Source organism: Garra rufa, chromosome 17, assembly GCF_049309525.1.
Source record: "Garra rufa chromosome 17, GarRuf1.0, whole genome shotgun sequence".
NCBI classification, from domain to species: domain Eukaryota; kingdom Metazoa; phylum Chordata; class Actinopteri; order Cypriniformes; family Cyprinidae; genus Garra; species Garra rufa.
The window spans coordinates 32,593,415-32,606,852 of NC_133377.1; the positions used below are offsets into that span (position 1 = coordinate 32,593,415).

A 13,438-nucleotide genomic window follows, 5' to 3' on the forward strand; every position below is an offset into this window, starting at 1 on the left:
TTTAGAGAGAAAGTGTAATATCAGAAATAACACCAAATCAAGTGAAATATTATTATGTATTAACATTATAAACACTATAACACATAGCTATAAGTTAGTTACCCTGACTCCAAAACGAATCATTTAAATGTAACGGTATTCAGAACAGAACAGGAATGAAACAAAATATATAAAGTTAAGAAACCAAAACAAAGCAAAACTAAAAATACCAGACGTTGGGCTCACGCACCTCCTTAATTTGGCAAAAATCCAGAGGTGTTTCCATATTTCCAATGCATTTGAATGATAAACTGTTATTTATAATGTATAGGCTTTGTATTGTACGTTTGTATTTCGATGGAAAAAAAATATTCCCTTGTTTTTTGTTCCAAGCTAGGTTCGTTATGGTAAAACCATGAAAAAGGCATATTTGGTGTAGTTTATTTAATCTAATTTAATTAAAATTATTTTGAATTTTTTTCTGCTGTTTTTGTATGCCTCATTTATTAATGTAAACGAACTAGTTCATGTAATTCGTTTGGAGTTCACTGTAATTTGTATTGTGATCGCTAACAACTTCCTTGTTATAATTTCCTCATGATAATAATAATAATAATAATAATAATAATAATAAACTAAGTAAAGATGCGGAAATTGAAAGCATGCATTTCATCTGGCTATATAGTGTGATTCAGTGTGTGTCTTTCGCGAGCGGGTTGCTGCTGCGGCGGGGGCGGGGCGGAGGATCGTGATGCCGGCTCAGCATCGTGATGTCTATCGGCCATCTGCGATGGACGATGGCATCGTCTATCGACCCAACCCTAATAGATAGGCTATAATAAATCAGTACATTTGATGAGGTAAAATAAACCATGTGTATGTATAAAACCTGACTAAAATAAAATAGGACAAGGTTGACTAAATACGATAAAAACTAACAAGGACATCACAGGACTAAGACTAAGACTAAAATTTAAAATAGCTGACAAAATTAACACTAACCGACAGCCAGTTTTACTTCTCTTTTTGTTTTCATTTTGAAAAGCGTGTTATCTTTGCTGTTAACCTCATGCCATGCTATGTTGTGCTTTTTAATTAAGAATAACTATGAATCCATCTTTTGTTTTAGTCTTTTAAAAGTGAAAGGTGTATAGATGTAAGCAAAACAGACAATTATCTTTTTTAAAAGATAAAAACGTGACAAAACGTGACAACAAGATTGCGAATTCGAAAGCGAAGGCATTCGAAGCCCGGCTTATAAAATAACAAAAGAGGAACTCCCTTTAAAAGAATGAGTTGAATGTTAACCACTTTCATTACCATGTAACTATAAACTATGATAAAAGTTCATCAGCATGCATTGATTAATCCCATGTTGTTGCAAAAAAAACAGAGCCATGCTTTCTAGTCCTTGAACATAGTATCTGCATTGCTGTCTATGCAGGGTCAGAAAGCTCTTGGATTTCATTAAAAATATCTTAATTTGTATTTCAAAGATGAACGAAGGTCTTACGGGTTTGGAACGACATGAGGATGAGTAATTAATGACTAAATTTAAATTTTTGGGTGAACTATCCCTTTAATGGATTGTTGCTGAATAAAAGTATTAATTCATTCCAAAGAAACTTTGGAACAGCTGCGCATTTTGTACCACATACCTGCGAAAACAGTGCATTTCCTCCTGTGTCAACCATCCCCTGCCTCCTTCTGTTCTAGCTCTCGCCATCACATCCTCCTCTCTAGCAGCTGGTCGTTCTTCTTCTTCTTCCTCCACCTCTCTTTCCTCCTCAGGTTCCTCTTCTTCCTCATCGCCTCCTTCTGTCTCCCTTTCCCAGCGTTTTCTCTTGCGTCCCTTTCTGCGCTGACTCTGTATTACAGACTCAATGACGTCACCCACGGTGTCTCCCTCCCAAAGCGCACTTGCTCTGTGCCGTTCAGGTAAGGGGTGGTTCTCCTGTTCAGATGTCTGTGGTGGCGGTGACGGGGGAGGCGAGGGCAGCGGGTGCTTGCGGGGACGCCCTGGACCTCGTTTTTTCACCATGTTGTTTCCTGTGCGTGCTTGCCTCTGGAGCTTCTTTGCACGGAGGATTTTGTTGACATGGTGCAGGTTGTTTTTGGTAGGGGGCCGATGTGAGTGATGTGAAGGGGGGGAGTCACGACAGCATGCAGGCTGAGAGGGGCACGCGGAGGGACTAGCCTGGCGGCTGGAGGGCCGGAGAGATGCTGTGCTTCCAGGCTGGTCGAGAGTGCAGTGAGAAAGGCAAGAGGCAGAGTGCGAGAGGGATAGAGGAGGGTGGTGGTGATGGTGGTGCCGATGATGGGGACCCTCAGAAACCTCAGGGACAATGGATTGGCCAACTCGGTTCTGTGTGCCAGAAACATTTCCTGTGGTATTAAAACAAAGGGTGGGTTGAGTGGCTGAAATATCATTCACAAACAAATTAGAACAACAATTAACAGAACTTGCCCCGTCACCTAATGTCCCACACGGGTCAAGAAATCAAGCAGTCAAAATGACCAAAATGCAAAACCTTATAGGCAACACAGACAATTATAATGAAAACAATGTCTAAAATAAATTTGTTTTAAAAATCATCAAAAAATAAAATAAAAAGCTAAAAATAAAATTAAATTGTATTACAATAAAATAATCTATAAAAAGCAAAAAATAAAATAAAATTTTATTATAATAAAATAAAAAGCAAAAAATAAAATATAATCAATTAAAAAGCAAAAAATAAAATAAATATTATAATAAAATAAAATAAGCAAAAAATATTTTTTTTATAATAATATAGAACATAAAAAGCAAAACATAAAATAACATCTTATTATAATAAAATAAAATATAAAAAGCAAAAAATAAAATAACATTTTATTATAATAAAATAGATTATAAAAAGCATCTTATAAAATAAAATAACATCTAAAATAAATTATAATAAAATAAAAAGCAAAAAATAAAGCGGAATAAAATAGAAAGCAAAAAATATAATAAAAAGCTAAAAATAAAATGTCATTATAATACAATGAAAAGCAACTATAATAAAACAAATAAAATAAAATAAAGCAAAAAATTAAACGTTATCATAATAACATAAAATAGAAAGCAAAAAATAAAATAAAATACAATATTATTATAATAAAATAAAAAGCATAAATTAAAAAGCAAAAACATAAATAAAATAAAAAGATAAAAAATTTACTACAACAAAAAAATAAAATAGAATAAAAACGTATAATAAAATTAAAAGCATAAAATAAAATATAAACAAAATGCTATTATAATAAAATAAAAAGAAGAAAACAAAATACAATAAAATAGAAAGCAAAAAATAAAACATTATATTAAAATAAAATAAAAAGCTAAAAATAAAATTTGTACTATAATAAAATAAAAAATAAAATAGAATAAAAAGCAAAAAATAAAATAACATGTTATTATAAAGGTACACAACTGAAGATGGGTTCCTATCAATGTATTGGTGGCCCTAAACATCAGCTGGTGGTGACAGTGCGAGAGACTTAAAATCAGGGGACTATTTCCATCATGTCCTATGTGTTTAAAAAAAATAAAAAATTAAAAGCATAAAATAAAAAGCAAAAAAAATAAAATACAATTTTACTCAAATAAAAGAAAAGAAAAGAAAAAGCATAAAATATAATAAAGTAATGGCCTGTGTATACCACAGCACTGTATGCAGCAAGTATTACCGCAAGGCCTTTTTTGGACGCTGACCAACATTCTATACAAATAACACCAGCCTGCCACTGACTAAGCTAAAGATGCTGTAGAAAAGATACTCATCTCCTAATAGCCCATATGATGTAGCTGAAAATAACAGTCTGACAGATTCAGCAAAAAAGCAGCTACATGTATTCATGTGTGCAGGGCCTCATTAACTGTGTTCTCTCTATCCTCCATTATCCCTTTAATTAACTTACTCTCAGCCTAACTCACTTTTCAACACAGTCTAGTCTATTATGTTCTATTCATCTTATCTTTCCATCAGTCAAACCCATCCTTTTCTATTTCATTGTTTTTTTTTTCTCTCCACAATTCCTCCATGCAAGACATGTTACGAGTCGGGGTTTAATACTTATGCTCAAATCACATTGTAATGACTGCCTTAGCAAGCACCACTACATACTGTATGTGCACCAACCACCGATTATTCATGGTCTTAGTCTTATTCTTATCAGTTCCATTTTCCTTTAGCATTTAATCCTCCTCTTTTACTCTTTCTCATCAGTTTCTTGCTACAGTGAATTAATGGTGCAGTCAATGACCGTTGGATGACCTCACGTCCTGAGCTCTAATCCTGGATTACATACTATACTTGCCGTCTCACTAGGGACCCTCTATGCATGAGCACATATACACAAACACACTGTCCACCCATCCCAGCATGACTGAGAGCCTGCACTATTATGAACAAATTGCTCCGTTACAGCCTGGTTCAGCACTGTAACATTTGAACAGGTGTGAGTGTGAAGAAATTTGGACTATTTTGAATCCCACAGCTGTTGGACTGCAACTAGCCATCAGGTAGTAGACTACCACTACCAGTCAAGCATTTTTAAACAGAAAGATTTTTTTGAAGTCATCTCTTCAGCTCACCAAGCCTGCATTTTTTTTTATCCAAAATACAGCAAAAGCAGTAATATTGTGAAATAATTTTACTATTTAAAATAACTGCTTTCTATTTTAATGAATTTAAATATTTAATTTATTTCTGTGATCCAAGTTGAATTTTCAGCATCATTTCTCCAGTCTTTGCTGTTCAAGCAACATTTTTTTATTATTATCAATCAAACAGTTGAGTAAAAAAATTTCAGGATTCCTTGATGAATAGAAAGACAGATCCAAATATCAGCTTTTATCTGAAATAAAAAGCTTTTGTAACATTATACACTAGCATTCAAAAGGTTGGAGGCAATATAATTTTTTGGGAGGGGGGGGGGGGGAGAAATGATAGAAATTAATACTTTTATTTAGCAAGGATGCATTAAAGTGATCAAAAGTGATGATAAAGACATTCATAATGTTACAAAGGCATCAAAGAAACCTGAAAAAAATTCTACTCAGCTGTTTTCAACCATAATAAATGTTTTTTTGAGCAGCAAATCAGAATATTAGAATGATTTCTGAAGGATTAGGTGACTGGAGTAGTAATGCTAAAATTTGAAATCACAGGAATAAATTACATTTTAAAATCTCTTCAAACAGAAAACGTTATTTAAAATAGTAAAAATATTTACAAATTTTACTGTTTTTGCTGTACTGAAGAAGAGACTTCCCTAAAAACACCAAAAAAATCTTACTGTTCAAAAACTTTTGACTGGTAGTGTAGTATATATAGTAGGACCTTTAACAACAAGCTGCAACTTCAACCAGTCTTGTATCAATGACCATGCAAAATGGTTTTGATATGATGGCTTGGCTCTGAAATCAATACAGAACACTGACTGGAAGTACAGGAAATGAATCATAAATTTGTGGCATGCACTAGAGCAAGTGACATCCAATAAAATTTGAGCACATAATTATGGAGGACGCCAAGGTAAAGCTATATTTGGAGAATGACTACATTTCACTGCATTAATTCTGCAACCTTCACAATGTCAAACTAAATTTGGGTCACCTCAGGAGGCTCAAGCCCAGATTTGCATTCAGTCATTTGACAACAACATGTAAATTCCAAGTCCAGTAGGCTTCACAATATCAGCATTAGTTTGTAAAACTTCTCACTTACCCATCTCTCTTCTTTCTGCAGATGTGGAACGATCCCTTCTCACCGTCCCATCCAACCGAGAAAGACTGGGGCTCTCTGGCGCTCCACTTTTTTTGCTCCGACTTCCTTTAAGGGAAGTCCTTGATAGTGCAGATGTGAACAAGTTGGTGTGGTGGCTGGTCTCTGCCTCCTCAATGGGGGAAGCAGCATCTTCTTCATCACTCTCCGAGCACTCCACTGTATTTTGCAAGTGTCCTTCAGAGAATGCACTAGATCCAGACAGGGACTGGTTTCTAGAGAGTTTGGAGTAATCGGTTTCAGAACTTCCCATCCTGAACCAAGAGTCAACAGGATGATGTCCTCGGCTCACGCTTCCCAAAGACAGTCGCGAAGGCCCAAGACAAGACATAGAGGCTTCTTTACGCTTGTACCGTTCAGCAGAAGATGAGGAGGAAGAGGAAGGGGAGTTGGCAGAAGCTTGTTTGTTAGCACTTGAGTCAGCAGAGCCATCCCGGCCGAACCGGCAACGCTGTAGGGACTCTATGCTCCCTCGCTCCCCTCTTCCGACCCCCAAGCCCTCACCTCCTCCACTTCTGCCTCCAATGTTACCTACAACTCCTCCAACATCATCACCCTCCTCTTCTCCACAGCGGTCTCGGTGCTTGTGTCTATGCTTGTGTTTGTGGTGCCAGCCAAATGACAGCTCGGACGACATTGCGGGATAGAGTACTGATGAACGACCACCACCTAGATACTCCTGCCTAAGCAGCTTATGTTTCTTCTTGTGAAATTTGGAGGGGTTGAGAAGCAAGTGAGAAGGGTGGTGATGATGGACATAAGAAGGGGGCGGAGGTGGAGGAAAAGAAGGGGAATGAACATGGTGGGATGGACCAGAGTGGGGAGCCTGGTGATGGGGATGGGGGTACAGGGCACTTGCTGGGGTATAACCACGATAGTAGCCAAGTCCCAGTGGGGCAGAAGAGTATGGGACACCGTAGGAGGGGTGATAGAAACCTCCGCTGGAGAGGGGGAAGCCTAACCCAGGTACAAAAGGTACTTCTGATAAAGACTCTCTGAGTTTGGGCGGTCGCCCTCTTTTCTTTTTAAGATCTGGCTTACGGACATAATGAAGGGAATCGCATGGGTAGGCCGGGTGGGGTGAATAATATCCACTAAAGTTGATCCTGAAAATGGTGGGCAAGAGGTCTCTATGTAGATAGTGATGAGGTGGTGGATTGGTTCCACCTCCAAGGCTGCTGCTGGCTCTGGCACTTCCCAAGGTTGACCCACGGCCGGGGCCTGGTGCTCCAGCACCCAGACCCAAACTGCTACCCAAACGAAGCGTAGGTGTGCGATGACCAATTCGTATATCACTGAGCTGCACGCAGATTTCATCCAAATCAGCCAAGAAGTCTGGGTCTTGCCGACGTGAGCGCAGCTGCAGGTACTTCTTCTTGCGCTTTCGCTTTTGCCTTTTTAGTTTGTCATAACTGGGGCAACCATGTGCACGACGTTTGCACTTATGCTTGTGCTTCTCCTTATGTCCTACCAAAGCAGGAGATGGGGCAGCTGGGTGCGGCCTTCTTGTATCAGGTGATGCCCTCGCTCCTAGTGGGGAGGGTGTAGGTGAGGGACGTTCCAAGAGGACTGAAGACGAGTGCCTCCTTCGACCTCTCGAAGAAAGCCCCATTCCAGCTCCCATGGCTGGACCGATGACACCGGGCATTAAGAGTCCACTTGCTATACCCTGCGAGACCCCTACACCAGCTAAGCCACTTGCACTGCCAGTCTTTTCCCCACGGTCTGAGGTGCTGTTGTTGTCTGTTCCAATGCCACTGTCACTGGGTACCGTCTCTTCGCTGTGCGATTCACTGACTGGGGAAGGTGTAGCCTCTTTCAGCTCACTAAGAGGAGCAGGAGACGTAGGCAAGAGTGGCCTTGGTGGAGAAAACTTTCGGTAATGGTAGTGCTGCCGGTAGTGGTGGTGATGGTGGTAACCCCGACAAGAAGATTTCTTTTGAGATGGGTTTGCTGTGGATGATGAGGAGCTTGCTACAGTGCGAGCAGAGGGGGCTGAAAAAGTCGGCGGGGGAAAGGAGAACGAGTGGTGGCCCTGATGGGAATGGCTGCAGTGTGGGTGGGATGAGAAATGCACTGAGCCAGGCTCAACAAAGCTAGCATCACTAATGGGACTTTGACCCCCACTTGATTGCGAGAGCGATGGGGAAGGGAACACCTCAGATGGAGGCAACTGGTGTTGCTGGTTTTGTAAGGCCGGAGACTGGTGATGATGGTGTGGGGACGAAGTGTTTGGTGACAAGAAAGGTTCAGGAGGGGGCGTAGGGGCACCTGGGGAGGGATTCGCTGATGTTTTTGGCTTACGACCCCTCCGTTTACCCATATATATTGTCCCCTTTTTGCTAACGTTGATCTGGGGTCCTAATTTGCCCCCAAATGTAGCAGCGAGTGATGATAGAGACTGTGGTTTTGTAGCAGCCGCAGCCCCTGGCGCTCCACTGCTTCTGGAGCTTTCCTGCTCAGTCCCTGGTTTCGGCCCAAGGAGTATCTGGCTCAGGAGCCTCTTCCGTTTTACTGTCTTCATTTGATTAATTTTGCCTATAATTGTCTTCATGATGAGCTGCCCATTGCCCTTACTACGAAAAGGTTTTTCACCTACTGAAGTGTCCCCAGACTCTGGAGCAAGTGTTGGAGGCTGGGTTTCTTGCGGAAGGTTTGGCGGCGAGCGCTTGGGTCGGCCTCGCTTTCTTTGCATGGGTTTAGGTGGGTTAAAGTCTACCTCAGGGTGCAAAACAGGGGGATCCTGCTCTTCCTTAGATTTGAGAAGACTGGAGTAGACTTTTGAGGGTGTCAGCTTGTTTGGGGTGCGGCCGCGTGCTGGTGCATCTAACCGAGGCATTTTGGACTTGGGCCGTCCCCTCTTCTTGGGTGAAGAATCAAAAAAGTCTGAACCAACAGGGGACATGCGATTACCAGTGGGAGTCCGTTCCCCAGGTTGCCGAGGAGGGGATGAGGAGGAAAGCCCTGATGGCATTGGTTTCTGATGGTTAGAAACAGCCTCATGTAAAGTCTTGTGGGTACGACTCACTGCCTTCGTCCAGCGAGGCCGTCGACCTCGCCGCTTCTTAAGAGGCTTTGAATCCTGCTCAGCTGGTGACGCAGGAGATAGAGCCCCAGTGTCATCGCATAGTGGAGGTGGGCTCCTGCTGGCACCAGAAGGGTATGAAGGTGAAATAGTGCATTTGGTGGACTCAGCAGGACTTGGTGCCCCACTAACACGACTTTCCTGATTGGGACTACGTTTGACTGGGCTTGAGCTCTTACCCCTCTCACTTCGAGGAGCCGACAAAGAACACCTTTCTTTAGCATCTTGCTTCCCTGGCATGGCTGGAGTAGAGCCCTTACTTAAATCTCTGGGACTGTCTGTGTCTTTGTCTCGGTCACGCTCTTTGTCTTTCTCAGTAAACTCCTCTATTCGGGAGGGGCTTGCTCTAGGCCGTGAGGCTAGTGAGCCTGGCAAACCCATGTGACAGCCCGTGCTTCCTATTCTTTCTAAAGAGGAGGATGAAGAAGAGGAAGATGGCGGTGATGAAAGAGAAGCCGTGGAGGAAGAATGTGATGGGCAAAGCCCAAGATGTGACTGAGATTTCATTCCATTGGTTGTACTGTTGTCAGTGCTATCGTGTGTGGATGTCGTTGTCAAGCGACTACTGTTTTGAGACAGTGCAGTACTAGTGGTGGTGGTGGTTGTGCTGCTGTTGCTACTGGTGACCCCTTTTGAAAGTCCATCTGACTCCTCTTTCCTAGAGGTGCCAGAAAATTTCTCCAGGATACTGTCTTTATTTTTGGAGCCGTATGGGCGACCTGGGGGCCGTGAAACCGGTGGTGGTGGGGCAAGGTGCACCGCCCTGGAATAGGTGTTCCTATTGGCCATAGCCCGTTCAGGGCGCTGCAGATTAGAAATTAAGGGAGGCGAGCTACTGTGTGCTGGAGCTGGTGACACCTTCCGGGCTTTTGGCTTAGGGCACTTTGAAGGCGGGCATGTAGCTATGAGCTGAGCAAGCTTCTCAGTTACCGTAGGAGTACCCCAGGCAGAAATTCCCCTTTCTTGTTCCTTCTGCCCCTCAGGAAAATTGTACTGAGGAGTTTTTAAGATACCATCTGTTTTGGGGTCCTGTTGCAACATGGCAGCTGGGGGCATTGTTGGTGGTGATGGGGCAGGAGCAGAGTTGGTTTGTGGAACATGGTTTTTCTTTCCAGAGGAGGGTGATTTGCTTTCTGTCGTGGGACAATGAAGATTAAGGGGTCTCTCCGAAGAAGCAACGGATTTTACGTCAGCCTTTCCCTCAGACTTACAGGCAAGTTTTGGAGGAGCCTATACACATATAAAGAAGAAAACAATGAAAATAATTTTACATACATTTAATTCAGTGTAATTATGCTGGATTTCTCCTAGTTATTATCAAAATAATCTAAAAATCTATGTTTCTGCCACTAAATGACTAAATGTCTGTTTATTGATTGAATTTAGGACCATTATTACTTATTTTTTTCCCTCCAAATCAATAAAACAGCAGAAGGACTTTATAGAGAGATGGGAGGAGAAAGGAAAGATATGTGTGAAATAGAGGAGGGGAAGAGTTAAAGAGGTTACAAGATACTGTGGCATAGAATTAAGGCAAAGAAAGATGGCAAAACAAAACAAAAAATACTGAACAACAGAGTACTCTGGATCAGACAGCAGAAAAGCATAGCTTTAACAGAGAGAAATGCACAAATGTAAAAAGAAATATGAAAGAAACGAGTTTGTTTGTTGAAAGTGAGAAAGAAAATGGGGCAAGATTTGCAAAGCTTGTTTATCTGATGAAACCAAATTAGCTTAGAGAAAGGAAAGTGGAGTGAGAGCGATATTTAAGTTTGTTTTGCTTTGCTTGTTATGTAATAAGAGTCTTTTTCTTTATTTACAATGTCTTAGACATCTAAGAAACGCTGTGTGAGAAGTTAAACAACCTTACCCTTTTTGCTGGAGCACTTCCATTCACAGGTGTGACTGGGCTGGTGGAAACGGGAGGAGGAAGAGAAGGTGAAGGAGATGCAGCAGGAGCGCTAGATGATAGAGGAGCTCCTCGGCTGACAGAGAGGCTTTTCTCTGCTTCTTTTCCACGACTTGGGCTAGAAGTGTGGCTGCTTGCATCATTGGCTCCGGCCCCACGATTAACACGACCTCCGCCTCGTCCTCCACTATGCCTTACAGTGGCTCGGAAGGCTGGGCGACAGACATAGTTCTCCAGTATCTTAGGAGGCTTCTTCATGCGCTTGGCCTGTAGGCCTATCTTAAGCTTGACGTTACCCTCGGAGTAACTGGTTTCTTTGACTGAGAACTGCGTGGGTTGCTGCTGCTGTTGCTGCTGCTGGTCACTAGTCCCACTTTCAGCACCAGTTTCACTTTGTGCCCCATCTCTTGGTTTCTCTCGCTTTTTCTTTTCCTCTTCATCATCCTTCTTTCCTCCTACTCCCTCTTTCTCGCGTTCTGCTGGAGGGGCGTTGGCAGGGAGCGGGGGTGGCGTAGAGGGCCCCCCCTGTGTCCTCTGATCCATTGGTGATTTGGGGAACAAGGGGGGCTTGAGTGGGACAGGATGTTCTCACTCGCAGGTACAGGTAGGTACTGGAGAACCGTGCAGATGTCAGGTAGGAAGAAGGAAGTGGAATGGAGGGGAAGGGGAAGGGGGGAAAGCAGAAGTTGGAAAGAAATCCTTGTTGGGTTGAAGCAACGTCGTCCCTTCCCAAGTGCCCAGCCCTCTCACCTTCAAACTGAGGAGATAAAAACACGAGAGGGGGTGTTACGACCAAAAGACAAATTAGCCACACTTCTGAGACAGCCTTAACCTTTAATTTAATTATTAACACAGAATGGCTTTGCAAACATGGATCACCACCACAAATACGACTTTGAAAGATTTAACTAAGGACATAGAAAGGCTAGTCACTAATATCCAAACTATACAGAGACTTTTGATTATGAATAGTTCTGAATGATACACTATGAAGCCAGACAAAAAACATCAAAGAGGCTTTTGCAGAGGCTTTTACACTGCTTCATATTATGATAAATGAATATGATCACATACACATGAGTAATGCTTAATAAACTGACAATATGTAAGATCATGTAAACACATTTTACCAGATGAAAGTCATAAACAGTTTGACAAAAAACAGACAGACAGATTTTTGCCCATCTGTTTGATTGGGCTCAGCACTTTAACCAGTAGATTATTTCAATGTGCAAATGTATCTGTTTACCTTTTCATCAAAACTGGAGATAAGGTTTTCTTGTGTTATGTTTGATGACACTGATTTTTGATAGTTATCAGCATTTTGTTGTACATGCAAACACTCAAATGTTTCATTTCAAGAAGCCATATCAACTACTTTTACAGTACTTTATATATAGTATGATAATGGAGCGCTTGAATTCAGTGAAGGACACAAATGACTCTGTGATTTAAACTAGTTTCAAGTTGGATAAATCAGTACCAACAAACAAGAGAAACGATACAGTCAGAAGGCTTTTCAGTCTACAAATTGCCATCTTTTACCATGCATTTACTATAGTAACACTAACTGCACCATGTTATTGTGGCAGAAATGTGCGATAATCATATGGAAGTTTATTATTATTAATATTAATGTAGACATGTATTAAAGAGTAATGGAATGTAATTAAAGCATTTGTGTTAGTTAAACTATTGTCAACTCAAGCTACTGTCAAATTTGCATTTCTAGAAGACAAAAAATGTAATATTATTAATAGAAGAGTAGTTTAAAACCACCATGAGCTAAATTCTGTATTTAAAACTTGAAAGAAATAAAATAAATTACATTTATTGTGATATAATTAGCAATACTGACTGACATGAAAATTATTTTCACGATTTTTTCTTTGCCCATATCACCCAGCCCTAGTACCACAAAAAGAAATTAAAGCTGCGAGCAGCGATGAACGGGCCCTCGCACCCGGGCTCACCGCCGACCGGTGGCTTCAGGAAAACAGCAAACGGTGGGCAGTATGCTTTTAATACAGTAATTATAGAAAAAAATATGTCATAAGTCATTTAAATGTGCCAAACTTGCCGCTGCCAGATGGTGGCGCTATGCCTATAACTGATTATTGGCATGTAGATGTGTTCAGGCCAGCACTATTATCAAACATATGAAGTTTGGTGCAGATTGACCTTGGTATGTTTGAGTTAGTGAAATATATGATATATCCTGCTGCCAACAGGTGGGGCTATGATAATATCTGAATATTGGTCTTTAGGTGTCTTCAGGCCAGGATTCTTACCAAACCTGTGAATTTTGTGGCAGATCAGACATTTTCAGGCTAAGTTATAACCACTTCTATGTCTATGCAGAAACATCAAACTTTGTCAGGCCACCACGGACATGCCCTTTAATGAAAACTCAAGATCTTCACAATTTAACATCTCTAAGGCCTCAAGATCAGACTGACCAAATATAATGTTGATTTAATTAAATGCAATCAATGCAAGGACTTCAGATAGATGCCAACTGTGAACCAGTATGCTACAAATTATCTATTTTCTGATGATGATAAGAACATGTAATTCATGATGATAGCAAAATGTTATTATTGCTTCCTTTACATCCACCACTTCTGCTTAAATGTCATTGTTACCTATCTG

The 13,438-nt window shown here is 41.1% G+C and overlaps 1 protein-coding gene across 1 annotated transcript in view; it reads right to left on the minus strand.

Annotated features, from left to right (window-relative positions):
- Positions 1 to 13,438, minus strand: part of ash1l (ash1 (absent, small, or homeotic)-like (Drosophila)) — a 49,400-nt gene that overhangs the window by 26,838 nt on the left and 9,124 nt on the right. The window contains exons 3-5 of the mRNA XM_073821241.1: positions 10,748 to 11,543; positions 5,736 to 10,107; positions 1,638 to 2,364 (exon numbers count right to left, since the gene is read on the minus strand). Of these exons, the coding sequence (XP_073677342.1) occupies positions 1,638 to 2,364; positions 5,736 to 10,107; positions 10,748 to 11,329 (5,681 nt within the window). The 5' untranslated portion in view covers positions 11,330 to 11,543. The remainder of the gene's footprint in view (positions 1 to 1,637; positions 2,365 to 5,735; positions 10,108 to 10,747; positions 11,544 to 13,438) is intronic.